This window comes from Canis lupus, chromosome 2 (assembly GCF_048164855.1).
Source record: "Canis lupus baileyi chromosome 2, mCanLup2.hap1, whole genome shotgun sequence".
Taxonomy (NCBI): Eukaryota; Metazoa; Chordata; class Mammalia; order Carnivora; family Canidae; genus Canis; species Canis lupus.
Genome location: NC_132839.1, coordinates 72,262,009 through 72,276,741, shown reverse-complemented (window position 1 = coordinate 72,276,741; position 14,733 = coordinate 72,262,009). Strand labels below are relative to the sequence as shown.

Below are 14,733 nucleotides of genomic sequence, written 5' to 3'. Positions count from 1 at the left end.
GTGCCTGGCTCCAGCGTGGAAAGGTGCTAAGTCAGAGAGGATGCAGGCCTGCTGGCAGGCCCCCAGGGCAGGAATCACAGCAAGGAGTGGAAGCTTGCTGACATTCATCAGGCACGTACTGAGTGAGGACCATTGCAATGACTTAATTCCCAAAGCAACCCTGTTGGGTAGATATTATTAATCTCCCCCCCACCCCAGTTAACAGATGAGGATTCTGAGCACTCGATCTGTTTATTGGCTTTGGTTAAGATCACAGACGAGGCAGCTGGTAGAGCCAAAGTTTGACCCTGTGAATTCCTCTAAGATACTCTTTATTATGAGAAGGCAGCTTCCAGTTGAGTGAAACACTTTCTAGCTATTAAAGCTGTCAAACAATGAAACAGGTTCTTTCTGGAGGCAAGGAGCTCCTTGGATGCTGAGGGGAAACAGTGAACAGGTGGGTAATCACCTGTCGGGGATGCCATCTGGAGTCCGGCAGGCAGGAAAGAGGACAGAGGCTGTGCTGAGGTCCCCAAGTCCCTTCTCTGGGCTTGTGGGTGGGAAACATCCTTCTTACACCTTTTCTCTCTAATCAGAGGTTGTGGTTGCAGTCCGGGGAGACCAAGGTACCTGTGCTCTAACACAGTACTCTTTCACTCAGCAGACATGTGGGGTGACGACTAAGATTCTACTCTGGGCTCAGAGATCCCACGTCTGTTTCTGGTCCAGGCCACAGGATCCAATCAGGCTCATGGGATTCTCTGTGTTGAGATTTTAAGCCCATTAATGACACTTGATTCCTCTGCTCTCCCAATGGAGCATTTGGGAAGAGATGGCTGTTTTCCAGGCTAGGGGTAGAGTATTTCTGGGTCCCTTGCCAGCAGACTATACTGATCTTATGTATTCTAACTCTTTCCAACTCTAAGATCCTAGAACGCACACTGGAAAATCCCCGTTGCGGCATTCATCTTTGGGAGGTAAGGGAATCAAGGAACAAACAGGTGGATGGCTACTTGTTAGGGATGCTGTCGCTGACATGATGGAGTGATTCTGGGGAAGAAGGCCAGCCTCTACCTTCACACACCCCAGAGATAAGCAAGAATGCATCTCAGTATAGATTTTTTACTGAATGTGATTGTTTCCTGAATGAAAAACAGAGAATTAACTGTTTGCATAAGCCTGTCAAAGGTTCAGCCAGACCCAGACATCTGTGAGGAAGGTTTACAAGAGCACATAACAGGTGTCCTTTCATTCATTCACTCTGTCACTATGTCAAAGGCCCCCCATCCCACTGTGTGCTTCTCCTCCTTCCCTTGAATGTGGCATTTGGATCTCTGCATAGAAAACTGTTGCATTAAAAATGAAACGATTTAGTTTGGAAGCAGCAAGAACCACGGATCCTTGGGGCATTTTGCCAAGTCATCATCTTTGACTTTCTGACCTGTGAGGAATGACAAATGTTTTAAAAGCCCAACACAAAATTCACAGGCCCCAAATGCTATCACTTAGGACAAGTTCCCAAAACAGGGCTTAATACATAATCTAATTGCAATTCCAACCTTCCCCAGAAGTGTTGTCTTAAGTCTTAACTGCTGGGTCAGGAATATTCCAATCCTGACCACTGAGCCTGCCACCTGGGTCCTCTCCACCCCTGGAAGAAAGATGGACAATCTGCATGATAAGACATCTGGCTTTTCACCCTAGAAAGCTCTTGCCTGAAACAATCTTTTTCTTTTTTCTGAGAGCATCTTGCCCCACCCTCTTATACAACCCTTCTATTTCCACTTCCTACAGCTCCTTGGAGCACCTCTCAACGTGCTAGGTGGGGTGCTGCTAGACTCATGGATCACTTAGTAAAGCCAATTAGATCTTCAAATTTGCTCGATTGATTTTTATTTAACACAGAGAATGTACTTTCTGCTGCTGAACATCCAATCGTGCTTGGGGCAACTGCTTGCCGAGGGCATTTGTGTAGCTGAGGACATCAGATAAACAGCATCTGGCGGATGCCTGTGTCCTCTGGTTCATATAGTGTTATGGATGCTCATGGTCCCTCCTGGCTGTGCCTACCAATGAACGAAACCAGCAGATGACAAAGGAACCAGCCAAGAAGATGATATTTTTTCATTCAGTGCCTGAGAAAACTAACAAATATATATATATATAACAAATAGAAAAGTAACAAATATATATAACAAATATATATGTATACATATGTATATATAATTTAGTATATATATACTTAATTATAAAAACATTGTGTATAGCAATTATGTTTTTGAGGAATTCAGAGGAAATAATTGAGATCAAAGAAAGTCAATAGTTGTTTAAACTACAGGGTGAAAAATAATATTTTCACTCATATGGGTTTGATGGTTTGCAAACTGGTCCCATTATCATGGATTCATTGACTGATTCATTCATTTACTCCTCATTGGCGATCCCCACCTTCCAGGAGTGCACCTCCATTGGCCTGAATATGCAAGGATACAAATCACTGTGGAACACTGAACTTTGCAGTTCAGTGCAAGTGGCTCTGCACCGAGGCCTGGAGCAGCAAAGGCGGGTGACATGCCAACCCTGTGTCCCCATCGGGGGCAGAACGACCCGTGGTAACTAACTTCAGCTCCATGAAACAGACTGAAGGCTTTTATCCTCATCGTACCAAGAAAGAAATCAAGGCTCAGTGACATAATTTTCGAACGATACTTGTGCAAAGAAAAATGCCTCAAGGGGCAGCTCCAGTGGCCCAGTGGTTTAGCGCCGCCTGCAGCCCGGGGTGTGATCCTGGGGACCCAGGATCGAGTCCCGCGTTGAGCTTCCTGCATGGAGCCTGCTTCTCCCTCTGCCTGTGTCTCTGCCTCTCTCTCTCTCTCTGAATAAATAAATTAAAAAAACATCTTTAGAAAAAAAAAAGAAAAGAAAAATGCCTCAAAATTAGTTTGTCACAATTCTTTCTACGAAAGTAAAAATGAGTTCTTCATTGCCAGTAGTTATCTTGAGCTATTAAATTAAATGAAATAAAAACAAAAATATGCACCAAATGCCTCCTTTTTATGGGGGCATTTAGCTATGTATTGGGGGAAGGTACCGAACAAACAAATAAGGGAAAAGCAACACGGTTCTTGTATTTCAAGAGCTTCAAATCAAGCTGGAAAACCAGACACCGACGCATAGAGTTGTGGGGTGAAAGAAGATAGTATTCAAAATCACAGTGCCGAGGAGCTTTGGGGGGTTTAAGCTGCCACTGATTAGATGCTGACCTTTATGTAAGACCTTCCCCTGTGAGCATCCATTCCCCATGAGTGAACGAGGCGGTGGGACCAGATGTTCGCTCGAGGCCCCTCTCATGCTCAGGATCCATCAGAGCTGGAACCTGGGGCCTGACTCCTCACACACGCTCCCGCCCCGCCGTGCGGCCAGCCATCAGCACCCCAGCCCGGCTTGACCAGGGCCCCACGTTCCAGGGCTGCCCGCGTTCACCGTGCAGGTGCCCATCTTACCCAGCCCCGCAGCAGTTCGTAGGCCGTGACACCCAGGGACCACCAGTCGACGGGGTACGAGTACCCGGGGCCTCCGTCCACATATACCTGGAACACTTCTGGGGCTGCCGAAGACAGGACAAAGAGAATGTCACCGCAGGTCACAGTTTACACTCACCATCCCTCAGGGAGGGGACACGGGGTCAGGGGTGGGGGACAGGAACCCAGCCTCTTGGAGGGCGAAGCCAGTACTCCGTCCACAGTGCCATATGGTTCCTGCCCTCCGGAAGCCACAAGCGGGCACTGGACATCACAGGAAACACAAGTGTGGCCCCCAGGGAGTACACAAATGGGGTGCTCCAAGTGTGCAGTGGAGGGGGTCTGCTGGGTGCAGGCAGGGAGAGTCCCCCGGAGGAGGTGTGTGGGTGGAACACGAATCATGGGCAGCATGAATGCAGATGGGGTGAGATGTGAATTAAAATGAAGAAACCACACCCTGTAAATGTCACTCTGCTTTTGGCACCAACACCGTATTCGGCGTCCCAACAACCTGGACACTTAGAACCTGCAGAGCCTGTTGCCTCCCTTGGGAAGCAGTTTTAGTTTGGCACAGGTGGGATCTAATAGAAAACTCCCAGGGTAGGTAAATCCTTGAGACCGAAGGCAGATTTGGGGGCTGCCCGGCTGGGGTGGGGGCAGTGGTAGGGGGAAGATGGGGAGTAATCACTTAGTGAAGCCCCTTGGGGGAGATGAAAATGTTCTGGAGCTAGGGAGAGGTGGTGGCTACACAACACTGAGAATGTACTAAATGCCACAGAATTGTTCCTTTAAAATGGCTAATTTTGTTCTGTGAATGTCACCCCAGTTGAACACACAGTGAGGGCTGGAGGCCCCAGCGTGGTGGATGCTGATTCTTTAGAGCCCTGTAGTTGTCCTGGGGGGATGGGGGGGTTTCTTGGCCCTCACGTGCTCTAATGTGCTGAGTGGTGTGTTAATCTCATGGCTTCACCCCCAAATCACTAGGCCAGGAGTGCATCTACGCTCTAATTGCTCGTCTTGGCTTCCAGGAAAATTTTGTGAAATGTGACTCCTTTCCAGCAAATTAACTTGCAGACATAATTCCATTTTACAGTTGTCAGAGCAGCCAAAATCTGTCCCTAGGAACCACAACATGTTGTGATTAAAGACGTCTCAACTCAGTTTTCAGACTGGCATTCAGCGGGCATGGGAATGGGAAGGGCTGGATGAGGCAGGCGAGGCAGGCAGGACACGCACGCTCTAATCTGGGCTCTTGGGTTGGCAGCTGGACACTCGCTTCCAACCAGCGATGCTCCCCATTTGTTTTGTACTGTACAGCGCATGTTCACTCTTTGGACATGGTCCAGGCCATGCAGCTGGTGTGGCAGGGCTGGGGTTCGCCTCTCGGTTTTCTGACTCCAAAGTCCTTCCTCCTGTACTGAAATGACTGCCAGGACAGGTCCTGGTGCACCCTTATACCTTCCTTCCCTCCCAGGACCTGGTGCTCAGCCAAGGACACAAGGCATTTAATAAATGCACATCAGTTGGCTACTTGTCACCCGATGCCCTGGATCTGGTCCGGCTTACTGCTTTTGTGCCTCAGAAGTAGAGAGAACTCACAGCCTCAGAGTGTCAACATGGCACAAGTGAAGTGGAAACCATCCTGTCATCATGCCCCCTGTTTGAGAACTGGCCACTTGGCTTGAAGGGGAAGGGTGGCTTGCCTCGGCCACCTGCTTGCCAGCATTGCCATCAAGTCTACAGCCCCTGATCCTGACTCCCAGGTTCAGGAGCCCCATAGTTGTAATAGTTGCCCGATGACTCCAACCCTCACAGCTCTTGCACCCTTCCTCCTCTCTGCTGATGATTGGCCCTTGCTCAGGTCTCCTGTGGTGGCCTCCCCACCAGTTCTCAGGCCTCCAGAGTCATCTTCACCTGTCTGTTCTTCTGCTTCTGACAGGGGAGTTGGCTTTCTGATACGGGACACAGACCACGGTAGTACCAGCCTAAGGGTCTCCCTGTCCTCACGGCTGCTTCACAGTCTGTGTTCCTGAGAATATCAACCAGCTCCATGGGAGGTGAATATATTTCAGAAAAGGAGGGATTCTGAAGTCAAATATGTCTTGGAAATGGTGAGCTTCAACCATGGTCCTTCCTGCTGGACTTGGAAGCCCGTATCTGTCTCTTGTTCTCTTCCTTAATTCACTAGGGCTGTCTCACAAAAGGTACTTTCAGCTCCAGAGTTATGTCCTCCAGGAAGCTGCTATGTCCTGGACACTGCAATGTTCTTTACAGTGTGTCAATCTGCTCCTCAAAATACCTCTCTGGGAGATTCCTGGGTGGCTCAGCGGTTTAGCACCTGTCTTTGGCCCAGGGCATGATACTGGAGTCCCGGGATCAAGTCCCACTTCAGGCTTCCTGCATGGAGCCTGCTTCTCCCTCTGCCTGTGTCTCTGCCTCTCTGTGTCTCTCATGAATAAGTAAATAAAATCTTAAAGAGCTGTCTAGGGCACAAGGTTCCTTCGTGCATTACCTTTAACCAGCTCCGAATCACCCAACCCACAGATGGAGAAACTGAGGAGGTAAAGCAGTAATTTCAGGGCCATGGAGCCCGTGAGTGGAAAAGCCTGGACTGGACCATCATTCTTACAACTTTCAGCCTAGTGCCCAATACACCTATTCCTTTATTACCATGACCCGTGATTTTATTGACAACACTAAGAGTTGCAATATTCATGTGGCCATTTATCAAGCATCCACCCTGTGCCAGAAGTTCTTCAAGGTTTTTTACATATATTATTCACTCCATGGGAAAGCTAATATTTATAGAGCATGCACTACAGTTCCGCATGCGTTACCTTATTTTATCCTCAGAAGGACCTTGTGAGGCTATGCTATTATCATCTCTAATCTTGGAAGCTGAAGCTTTGGAGTAGTTAAGTAACATGCCTGGGGGACGCAACAGGGAGACTCAGAGCCTTATCTGAACCTTCCTCACCCCTTTCTTGGGGGTCATTCAAAACGATGATCTGCTATGTCTTCTTCAAAATTCAGACATTTTCCACCAATTACACCATGCTTACGCTGAAATACACTGAGAATAAAAATAATTCATTTTATATATAAACATATATTATATGTAATATAAGTAAATGTTATATAAATAAATATATAATAGAAATATATATAACTATTTTTATTTTCATACACACAATATATAATTTATATGTTTTATATTCCAAAATCTCTACAAGATCATTGTGTTAAATCTGCTAATTCAACTGGAACTGAAGCCAAAAGTATGTATGAAGATCCAGGAATTCTACATTTGAGGAAATTAGGGTTTCAATATAACCCACAAGAAAAATAAGTACGTGGTTCACTGTGAACTTGCACAGTGATAATAATAATTTCAAATCCTATAGAAATTGGCTCTTGAGTCACATTCCTTTGGCAGTGCCTGTGTCCTTCCCTGGTACACAGGGAAGATCCCTTCCTGAGATCTTTCACAGAGCCCGGTGTGTGGGGCCCACCCCACGAGTACTGGTGAGCACACGGGGCTAACACACTGGGCTGCTTTCCGGAGCTGCGGAGCCACTGGGCTTGGGAAGATCACCTCACGTCCTGCTAACATCTCTCCCTTCCCCGGAAATGTGAATATGCACGTGGTGGGATCTGCTACCCCATGCTAAACACACAAGACTAAAAATATGAAAAGAATACAATAACTTCCCAGTTTATAATTATGATCCTGCTGGTGTAGCTCTGTGGATATTGCTGAAGGCTTTGACTGCTGCAGTGGAGTATGGCACGGGAGCCAAAGCCTAGCCTACAAGCCTACCGGCTTTCCAGAATCTGTTTCTATGTGTAATTACTTCCTTTAGGGGGAACACAGAATTACCACGTTTCAGCCTAGAGGGGACTTTTATGGTAATTTCTCCCTTCCCTACATTCTCTAGTGAGGGAGGTGAAACCAATTGGAGGCGCTCAGTGGCTTCCAGCCCAGCTGGGACTAGAACTCAGGTGTTCTGTCCACTGGTCCTTTCTTTGTGGCAAGACCCTGTCTCCAGCTTGTGCACCTGGCTGGCAGGATGCCCAGATCTGTGCAGCCAACTGCCTCCCGGACGCCTCTACCTAGTGGTCCTGTGAGCACTGCACACTCAACCTGCCCAAGCAAACTGGTCCTTCTCCAACTGCCCTCTTTCTGGGATCTCAGTCCCAGCCCATGGTCTGCTGGATTGCATGAGTCAGAACCGGGGTATCTCTTGGACTCTACCCCTTCTTCAGTCTCTGCTTTTGATCATTTGGCCCCATTTTTCTCTTCCAGAAACTTCCTCTCTACTCGGTTTCATTTCTGCCTGGACACACCACAGACAGCCTCTCATCTACTCCAGCCTGGCATTCTAGTCACCTACTTCTGAATGGTTAAAGGTGTGAATGTAGGAAGTTTTCATGCCTGCAATTGAACCTTAGCTCCTATGATTATTGGTACAATGGCTTTGGGCTAGCTATTCTACCTCATATTTGTACCTAAACTTTTCTCATCTGCAAAAAGGAATAGCAATATTTGCTATATAATCTTGTTGTGAAGAGAAAATGAAATTATGTATGTATTTCTTGAGCCCATGGTTGAATGCCAACAAATACTATCTAATTTTGTTGTTGTCATACTATGATTATTCATGTGTTCAAAGCACTTAATTAAAATTATTCCAAGTTTTCTATTTGTTATAGATAAAGTTTTATATGAGAATTCCTAAAAACTGGTTCCAACGTCATCTTTGGGTACTGCCTTTATTATATAGCTCATTATACCAATTGCAAAAATAGAATATCTTTTACTTTAAATTGTCTGAGACTTGTCTGATAATATTTACCCTATTTTTTATACTCATGAACTCCTACTTATGTTTCAAGACCCAGACCAAATGTTATTCCCCCTGTGGAATGGAGTCTTATGCTATTCCTCTGTTCCCTCCTTTTTCCATCTCCTGGCCAAGTATATCAATCTATGTTCTGGATTCTCATCAAACCATGGTCTGTACCTCTCTTGTAGTACTGATAATGCTATATTTTAATTAATAGCATACATTTCTACCTTCCTCACTGGGCTGTGAACCCTCTGAAGGCAGGGATATGATGAAGTGGGCCCCAGAGGCTCAGGGATTAGCACGAGGTTGACCTAGAAGTAGGTGCTCAATGCATCATAGCAGCAAAGAAGTTGGTCACAGAGACCTAACTTCAAATCTCAGTGGCTACCATTGCTGGCTATTTGTCATTAGGCAAGCACTTAACCTTTGTATAAGTGTCAGATTTTGTGGAATAATAACAGCCCCTACCCCAGAGTGAGATAACATATATGATACATTTAGTACAGGGATAGACACATAGAAGGTTCTCAAAAGATGTGAGCTAGTTACCATTTTATCAATTCATTGTTTACATGAGCAATGAAATCCTCACATTAATGAAAGCCCAGCTCATAGAGGTACATGTTGTACATGTTCCCCAAACGATTCAAGAGATCCATCATAATTCTTTGCATTAAAGTGTACCAAAAAGCTGTGGAAAGCAGAGATAAGCAGCATGCCTGGCTTTCTGTCTAGATCCCTTGGGGGTAATTTATATTTCTTTGGCTCTGCAGCTTGCCAGATGAACTCAGGTGTCACACACTTACATATTACACTGAGACAAAATAAAGCTGCTGTGTCAGTCTGATAACTTCTCCTTTTCTATTAATGCTATTAGTAGCATTAATAGCAACAGAAAACTAGTTTCATTAAAGTATGTGAGACACTGTGCATCTGTTGACCATTAGACTTCACAAGTCTACATGAGAAGAGGAAAAGGAGAAGTGTAATTGGCTAATAAGTAAATACAGAAGCTCTGACAAGGTGCAGAAATAAATGATGCGCCAGTACCAGAAAATGACTTCATGTTAAACATGTCAGACTAAACTAGATTTTAAAAAAATGCCTTTGGAAGCTTTCCTAGAAAATGAAGTTCTAACTGGAAGCACAGGCTTAGACTCTGTATTTTATATACAGAGTCTATATACAGGGTTTATATACAGTGAAATTGGGGATCTAATACCATGTTACATTGAAAGAAAAGTTCATTTATGTAGTGCTGCTCTCTGAAAGGATTCCAGATTCTCTGTTTATCCAAGAAAATTAATGGTGTTTATTTATTTATTTCAGAGAGAGAGAGAGCAAGAGAGAGTGAGCACACAAGTGGGGGGAGGGGCTAAGGGAGAGAGAGAGAGAGGGAGAATCACAAGCAAGCTTCCTGCTGAGTGCAGAACCGGAAGCGGGGCTTGATCTCACAACAGAGATCATGACCTGAGTTAAAACCAAGAGTCAGATCCTTAACCAACTGAGCCACCTAGGCACCCTGAAAATGAATGCTTTTTAAAATTTGCCACTGAACTTGCTATATATAGAAACCAAAAGTTTTGACATGGCACTCGGTACTGCATGATCTGGGCCTGCACACTTCTTCAGACATTCTCCTAGCCTACTTTGCTCAGGCCACACTAGCTTTCTTTTGGTTCTTTCTATGTGACAAAACTCCTTTTTGCCTCAGGGCCTTGGCAAATGCAATTCTATCTGCAATGCTTTTATATCCCTTTGTACTGAACAACACCTACTCATCCTTTAGGACCTATCTAAAAAGTTACTTCCTCAGCAAAATTACTTTTGACTCCTCCAATCTAATTCATTTCTCTTTTCCATCATATCAAAGACCCCACACAATTCTGCTTCTGTTTAAAATGTAGGAGTTGGAAAGAGTATCACTCCCAGCCTAACAATGAGAAAAATCTAGATCACCTACAAAACCATAATTTTTCTCAAACCCAGCTAGTCTGAAGTCTAAGGAAAGATGGGTGATCCAAGAAGAGAGAGGGCTGTGAGTACTGGCTTACCTTGAGAATAGCATAGGAAGAACACAGGGATGCCACGGAAGAGGGTAAGAGACTTCTTTTAAAATGCTTACAAAATTGCTGAAGTTTGTGTGCAGGTTTATGTGAGAGAATAGAACCACTGTTTGTGTAGATGCAAGAGATATTCACCGCTGTTCATGGCTCTTCCATGCTGACCTCACTGTGTATTCATAAAAGGACTAGTAGAGGGCAGGAGGTGGTAGAAAGCTTGCCTTGATGTGGGATTTGGGGGAGAGAGCAGCTAACTGCTTCAAGAGGGCACAAAGCTCTTCCTGGATCCAACTCCCTATGCCCTATGGAACAAAATCCTTGAGCTAAAGGAGGAAGGGCAGAAGATTCTGTGACCACAGGGGCACAGGTGAATACTCATTGAGCATGAAGGGCAAGGAACAGAAAAATAAAATCTCTATCCTTGGGAAAGAGACAAAAAAATCATCCTGGGCTCAATTCATTGGTTCCCATTGCTGGGAGAGACACAGGGTCAATGAGCAAAACCCAGCCCTAAGACAAGACCGTGGATGACATAGAGCCCACCTAAGACTGAGTGAGCCAATACAACAGAAAACATATACTCCCCTTCCTCCTGTCACCCCAATCAGACCAAGTATAAAGTAACAAGAAAAAGAAGTCTCCTTCCAGAGAACAGAAGGAACAGAAGTGAGACCCTCTTTAAGGCACAGGCCCATGGGGAAAGCCTAAAGCTGAGGTGGAACAGGAACATTGAGGGAAAACTAAGTAGAGAGGAGGTGCATTAAGCATAATCATACCAACCTAGACTCAGCTTAACCCCTGATTAGACTAGACTGACTCAGTTCTTCCACACACATACAACATTACAGGCAAAGTAGTGGGAAAGACATGCCCACTTCCAGGCACAAACACTATCCCACACAAAATGTTCTGTCTTTAACCAAAAGTTATGAAACACATGACAAAAAGGGGGGGGGGACAAGTAAAAACCCCATGGGAAGAGACACAGCAACAACAAACAGAAGCATATTCAGATACAAACCAGATGTTAGAACTAACAAAGAATTCAAAATATTTCACCTGCACCCCAATGTTTATAGCAGCAGTGTCCACAATAGCCAAACTGTGGAAGGAGCCTCGGTGTCCATCAAAAGATGAATGGATAAAGAAGATGTGGTCTATGTATACAATGGAATATTACTCAGCCATTAGAAATGACAAATACCCACCATTTGCTTCGACGTGGAGGGACCAGGAGGGCATTATGCTGAGTGAAATAGTCAATCGGAAAAGGACAAACATTATATGGTCTCATTCATTTGGGGAATATAAAAATTAGTGAAAGGGAATAAAGGGAAAGGAGAGAAAATGAGTGAAAATATCAGTGAGGGTGACAAAACATGAGAGACACCTAACTCTGGGAAATGAACAAAGGGTAGTGGAAGGAGAAGTGGGCGGGGGGTTGGGGTGACTGGGTGATGGGTAATGAGGGGGGCACTTGGTGGGATGAGCACTGGGTGTTATGCTATATGTTGGCAAATTGAACTCCAATAAAAAAAATAAAAATAATTTTCAAAGAATCTAGTGGAAAAAATAGGACACATTAAAAGATGGAGATTTCAACCAAAAGATGGAATCTATAAAAGAATTGGATGGAAATGCTAATAATAATAAAAACAAACCAAACATAACACCAGAGATAAAGCATGCCTCCAACATCCTCACCAATAAGACTTGAAACTTCCAAGGAAAGAAGAAATGATCTTGAAGATAGGTCAAACAAAATTATTCGAAGTGAAATGCTAAGAGAAAAAAGTGGAAAAAAATATCAGAGCATCCAATTGCTATGGGGAAATATGAAAGGTCTAACATATATATAATTGAAATCCCAGAAACAGATGAGATTGAGAGAGAGAAAGAGAGAGAGAGAGAGAAAATGCACCAGAAGAAATATATTCAGATAATGATTGGGAATTTTACAAAAAATTATGATTCATAAAACCACACATATCCAAGAAGCTCAGAGAACACGAACCAGGATAAACACAGAAAGATAAAAAGAAAAAACAACAGACCTAACATATCTAAGACCAAAGATAAAGAAAAAATTTTTATGGTAGCTAAAGAAAAAAGGCATATTACCTACAGGAGAGCAAAAATAGGAATTAAAGCAAATTTGTTGTTAGAAACATTGCCATAAGATATAGAGTGACATATTTAAATGCTGAAAGAAAAAAAACAAACGGTGAATCCAGAATTCTGTTAAAATTTCTTTTTAAAATGTAAGCAAATGAAGACTTTTCCCAACAAACAAAAGAATGAAGGAATTCACTACCACTATGCTTTCACTCTAAGAATTTTTGAAGCAGGTACTTGAAGTAGAAAGAAAATGAAACCCTATAGAAACTCAAGCTGCTCAAAGAAATAAAAAACATTGGAATTAGGAAAAAAGAGGTAAATATAAAATCAATTTAAAAATTTTTTAACCACTGTAAAATATAATTGACTGTAGTAAAAATAAAGCAATTAATTATGTATCTACAGCCACAATAAAACAAAAAATGAGTGAGAGGAATTGGTAGTATATTATTCTAAGATTCTTACGTGGTATGGTTTCAAGGTAGGTTCTGATTAATCGATTATGTATATTATAAATATAGGACAATCTCTAAACTATATTTTTTATTTTTATTTTTTATTTTTTTTAAGAAGATTTTATTTATTTATTAATGAGAGACAGACAGAGAGAGAGAGAGAGAGAGAAGCAGAGACACAGGCAGAGGGAGAAGCAGGCTCCATGCACCGGGAGCCCTACGTGGGATTCGATCCCGGATCTCCAGGATCACGCCCTGGGCCAAAGGCAGGCGCCAAACCACTGCGCCACTCAGGGATCCCTAAACTATATTTTTTAAAAAGGCATAAATACTAACCCAATAGGGAAGTTAAAATGGAATCATTCATAATGATCAGCTTATTCAAAGTAAAGCAGAAGAAGAGAAGCAAATGAACAAAGAACAAATGGAACAAAGAAAAGAAAAAGCAAGGTGACAGATTTCAATCCAACCATATCAGTAATTACATGAAATATAAATGGTTTAAATATCAATGGAAAGGCAGAGATTATTAGACTGGATTTAAAAAAGACTACAGGGCAGCCCCAGTGGCTCAGCGGTTTAGTGCCGCCTTTAGCCCAGGGCGTTATCCTGGAGACCCGGGATCAGGTCCCATGTCGGGCTCCCCGCACGGAGCCTGCTTCTCCCTCTGCCTGTGTCTCTGCCTCTCTCTCTCTCTCTCTCTCTCTCTCTCTCTCCCTGTCTCTAATAAATAAATGTGTCAATTGGCCATTTAAGTTTAATAGTAAAAGACGGGTTAATGATAACAATGCATTGTAAACCCTTCAGAAGGAAAGGAGAATGTTTTGTGGACCATTTGGGGTTTTTTTGTGCATGTGTGGCAGTTTTAAGTTATTAATTTTTAAAATCAGTACTTTTTAATGGAAACAACTTGACCAAAAATCTGTCACAGAATTTTGAGACCCATTAAAACAAAAGTTTAATGAGAAAAAAAAATAAATTAAAAAATCTAAAAAATATAAAAAAATAAAGAAGACTACATACATGACATGTGCTTAAAATATAAAGATATAAAAAAATAAAATATAAAGATATAGGTTAAAAATGGATGGATGGGAAAAGATATAATTAGGACTGTGCTGGGACAGGCTTATACTAGCTCATCTCTCCCCTCGATGATGTTGCACTGATAACTTGAAGTCAGCCATAGTGGGTGAACTTACAGGACAAAAATCAGAAAAATCTATAAATCACTGCTTTTCTTTTTCTCCTTCTTTTATCAGAGAACTAGTTGTTAAACATGTACCAGCACACCACTGGAATTACCATGCAAACATTAACAAAAGAAAACTGAAGTAGCTATATTGATATCACCAAAGTAGTCTTAAGAACAAGAAACAGGAAGGATATTGTATAATGATACATACAGTTGGGGATTTCAACACACTTCTCTTAGTAACTGATATAACAAGTAGAAAGAAAATCAGTAAGAATATAATAGGACCTGGGAAACATTATTAAGTAACTTGACCTAATTGATATTTATAAGAAATATAATGAAACAAGAGCATACACAGTCTTTGCACATCAACATGGAATACTCACGAAGATCTAGACCATAAAATAAATTTTACCAATAAAAAATAAAAGAAAATAAATCATACAAGAGATTTCTCTGACCATCACAGAATTAAACTGGGCATCAATAACAGGAAAATGTATATTAAATTCCTACATATTGTTGAAAATTACCAAACAGACATCTAAA

General features: G+C 42.8%; 1 protein-coding gene across 2 annotated transcripts in view; it reads right to left on the bottom strand.

Moving 5' to 3' along the window:
- STK32B (serine/threonine kinase 32B) overlaps positions 1 to 14,733 on the bottom strand; it is a 385,348-nt gene that overhangs the window by 31,775 nt on the left and 338,840 nt on the right. For both annotated transcript variants that reach the window (XM_072806445.1, XM_072806448.1), the window contains exon 7: positions 3,483 to 3,586. In XM_072806445.1, the coding sequence (XP_072662546.1) occupies positions 3,483 to 3,586 (104 nt within the window). The remainder of the gene's footprint in view (positions 1 to 3,482; positions 3,587 to 14,733) is intronic.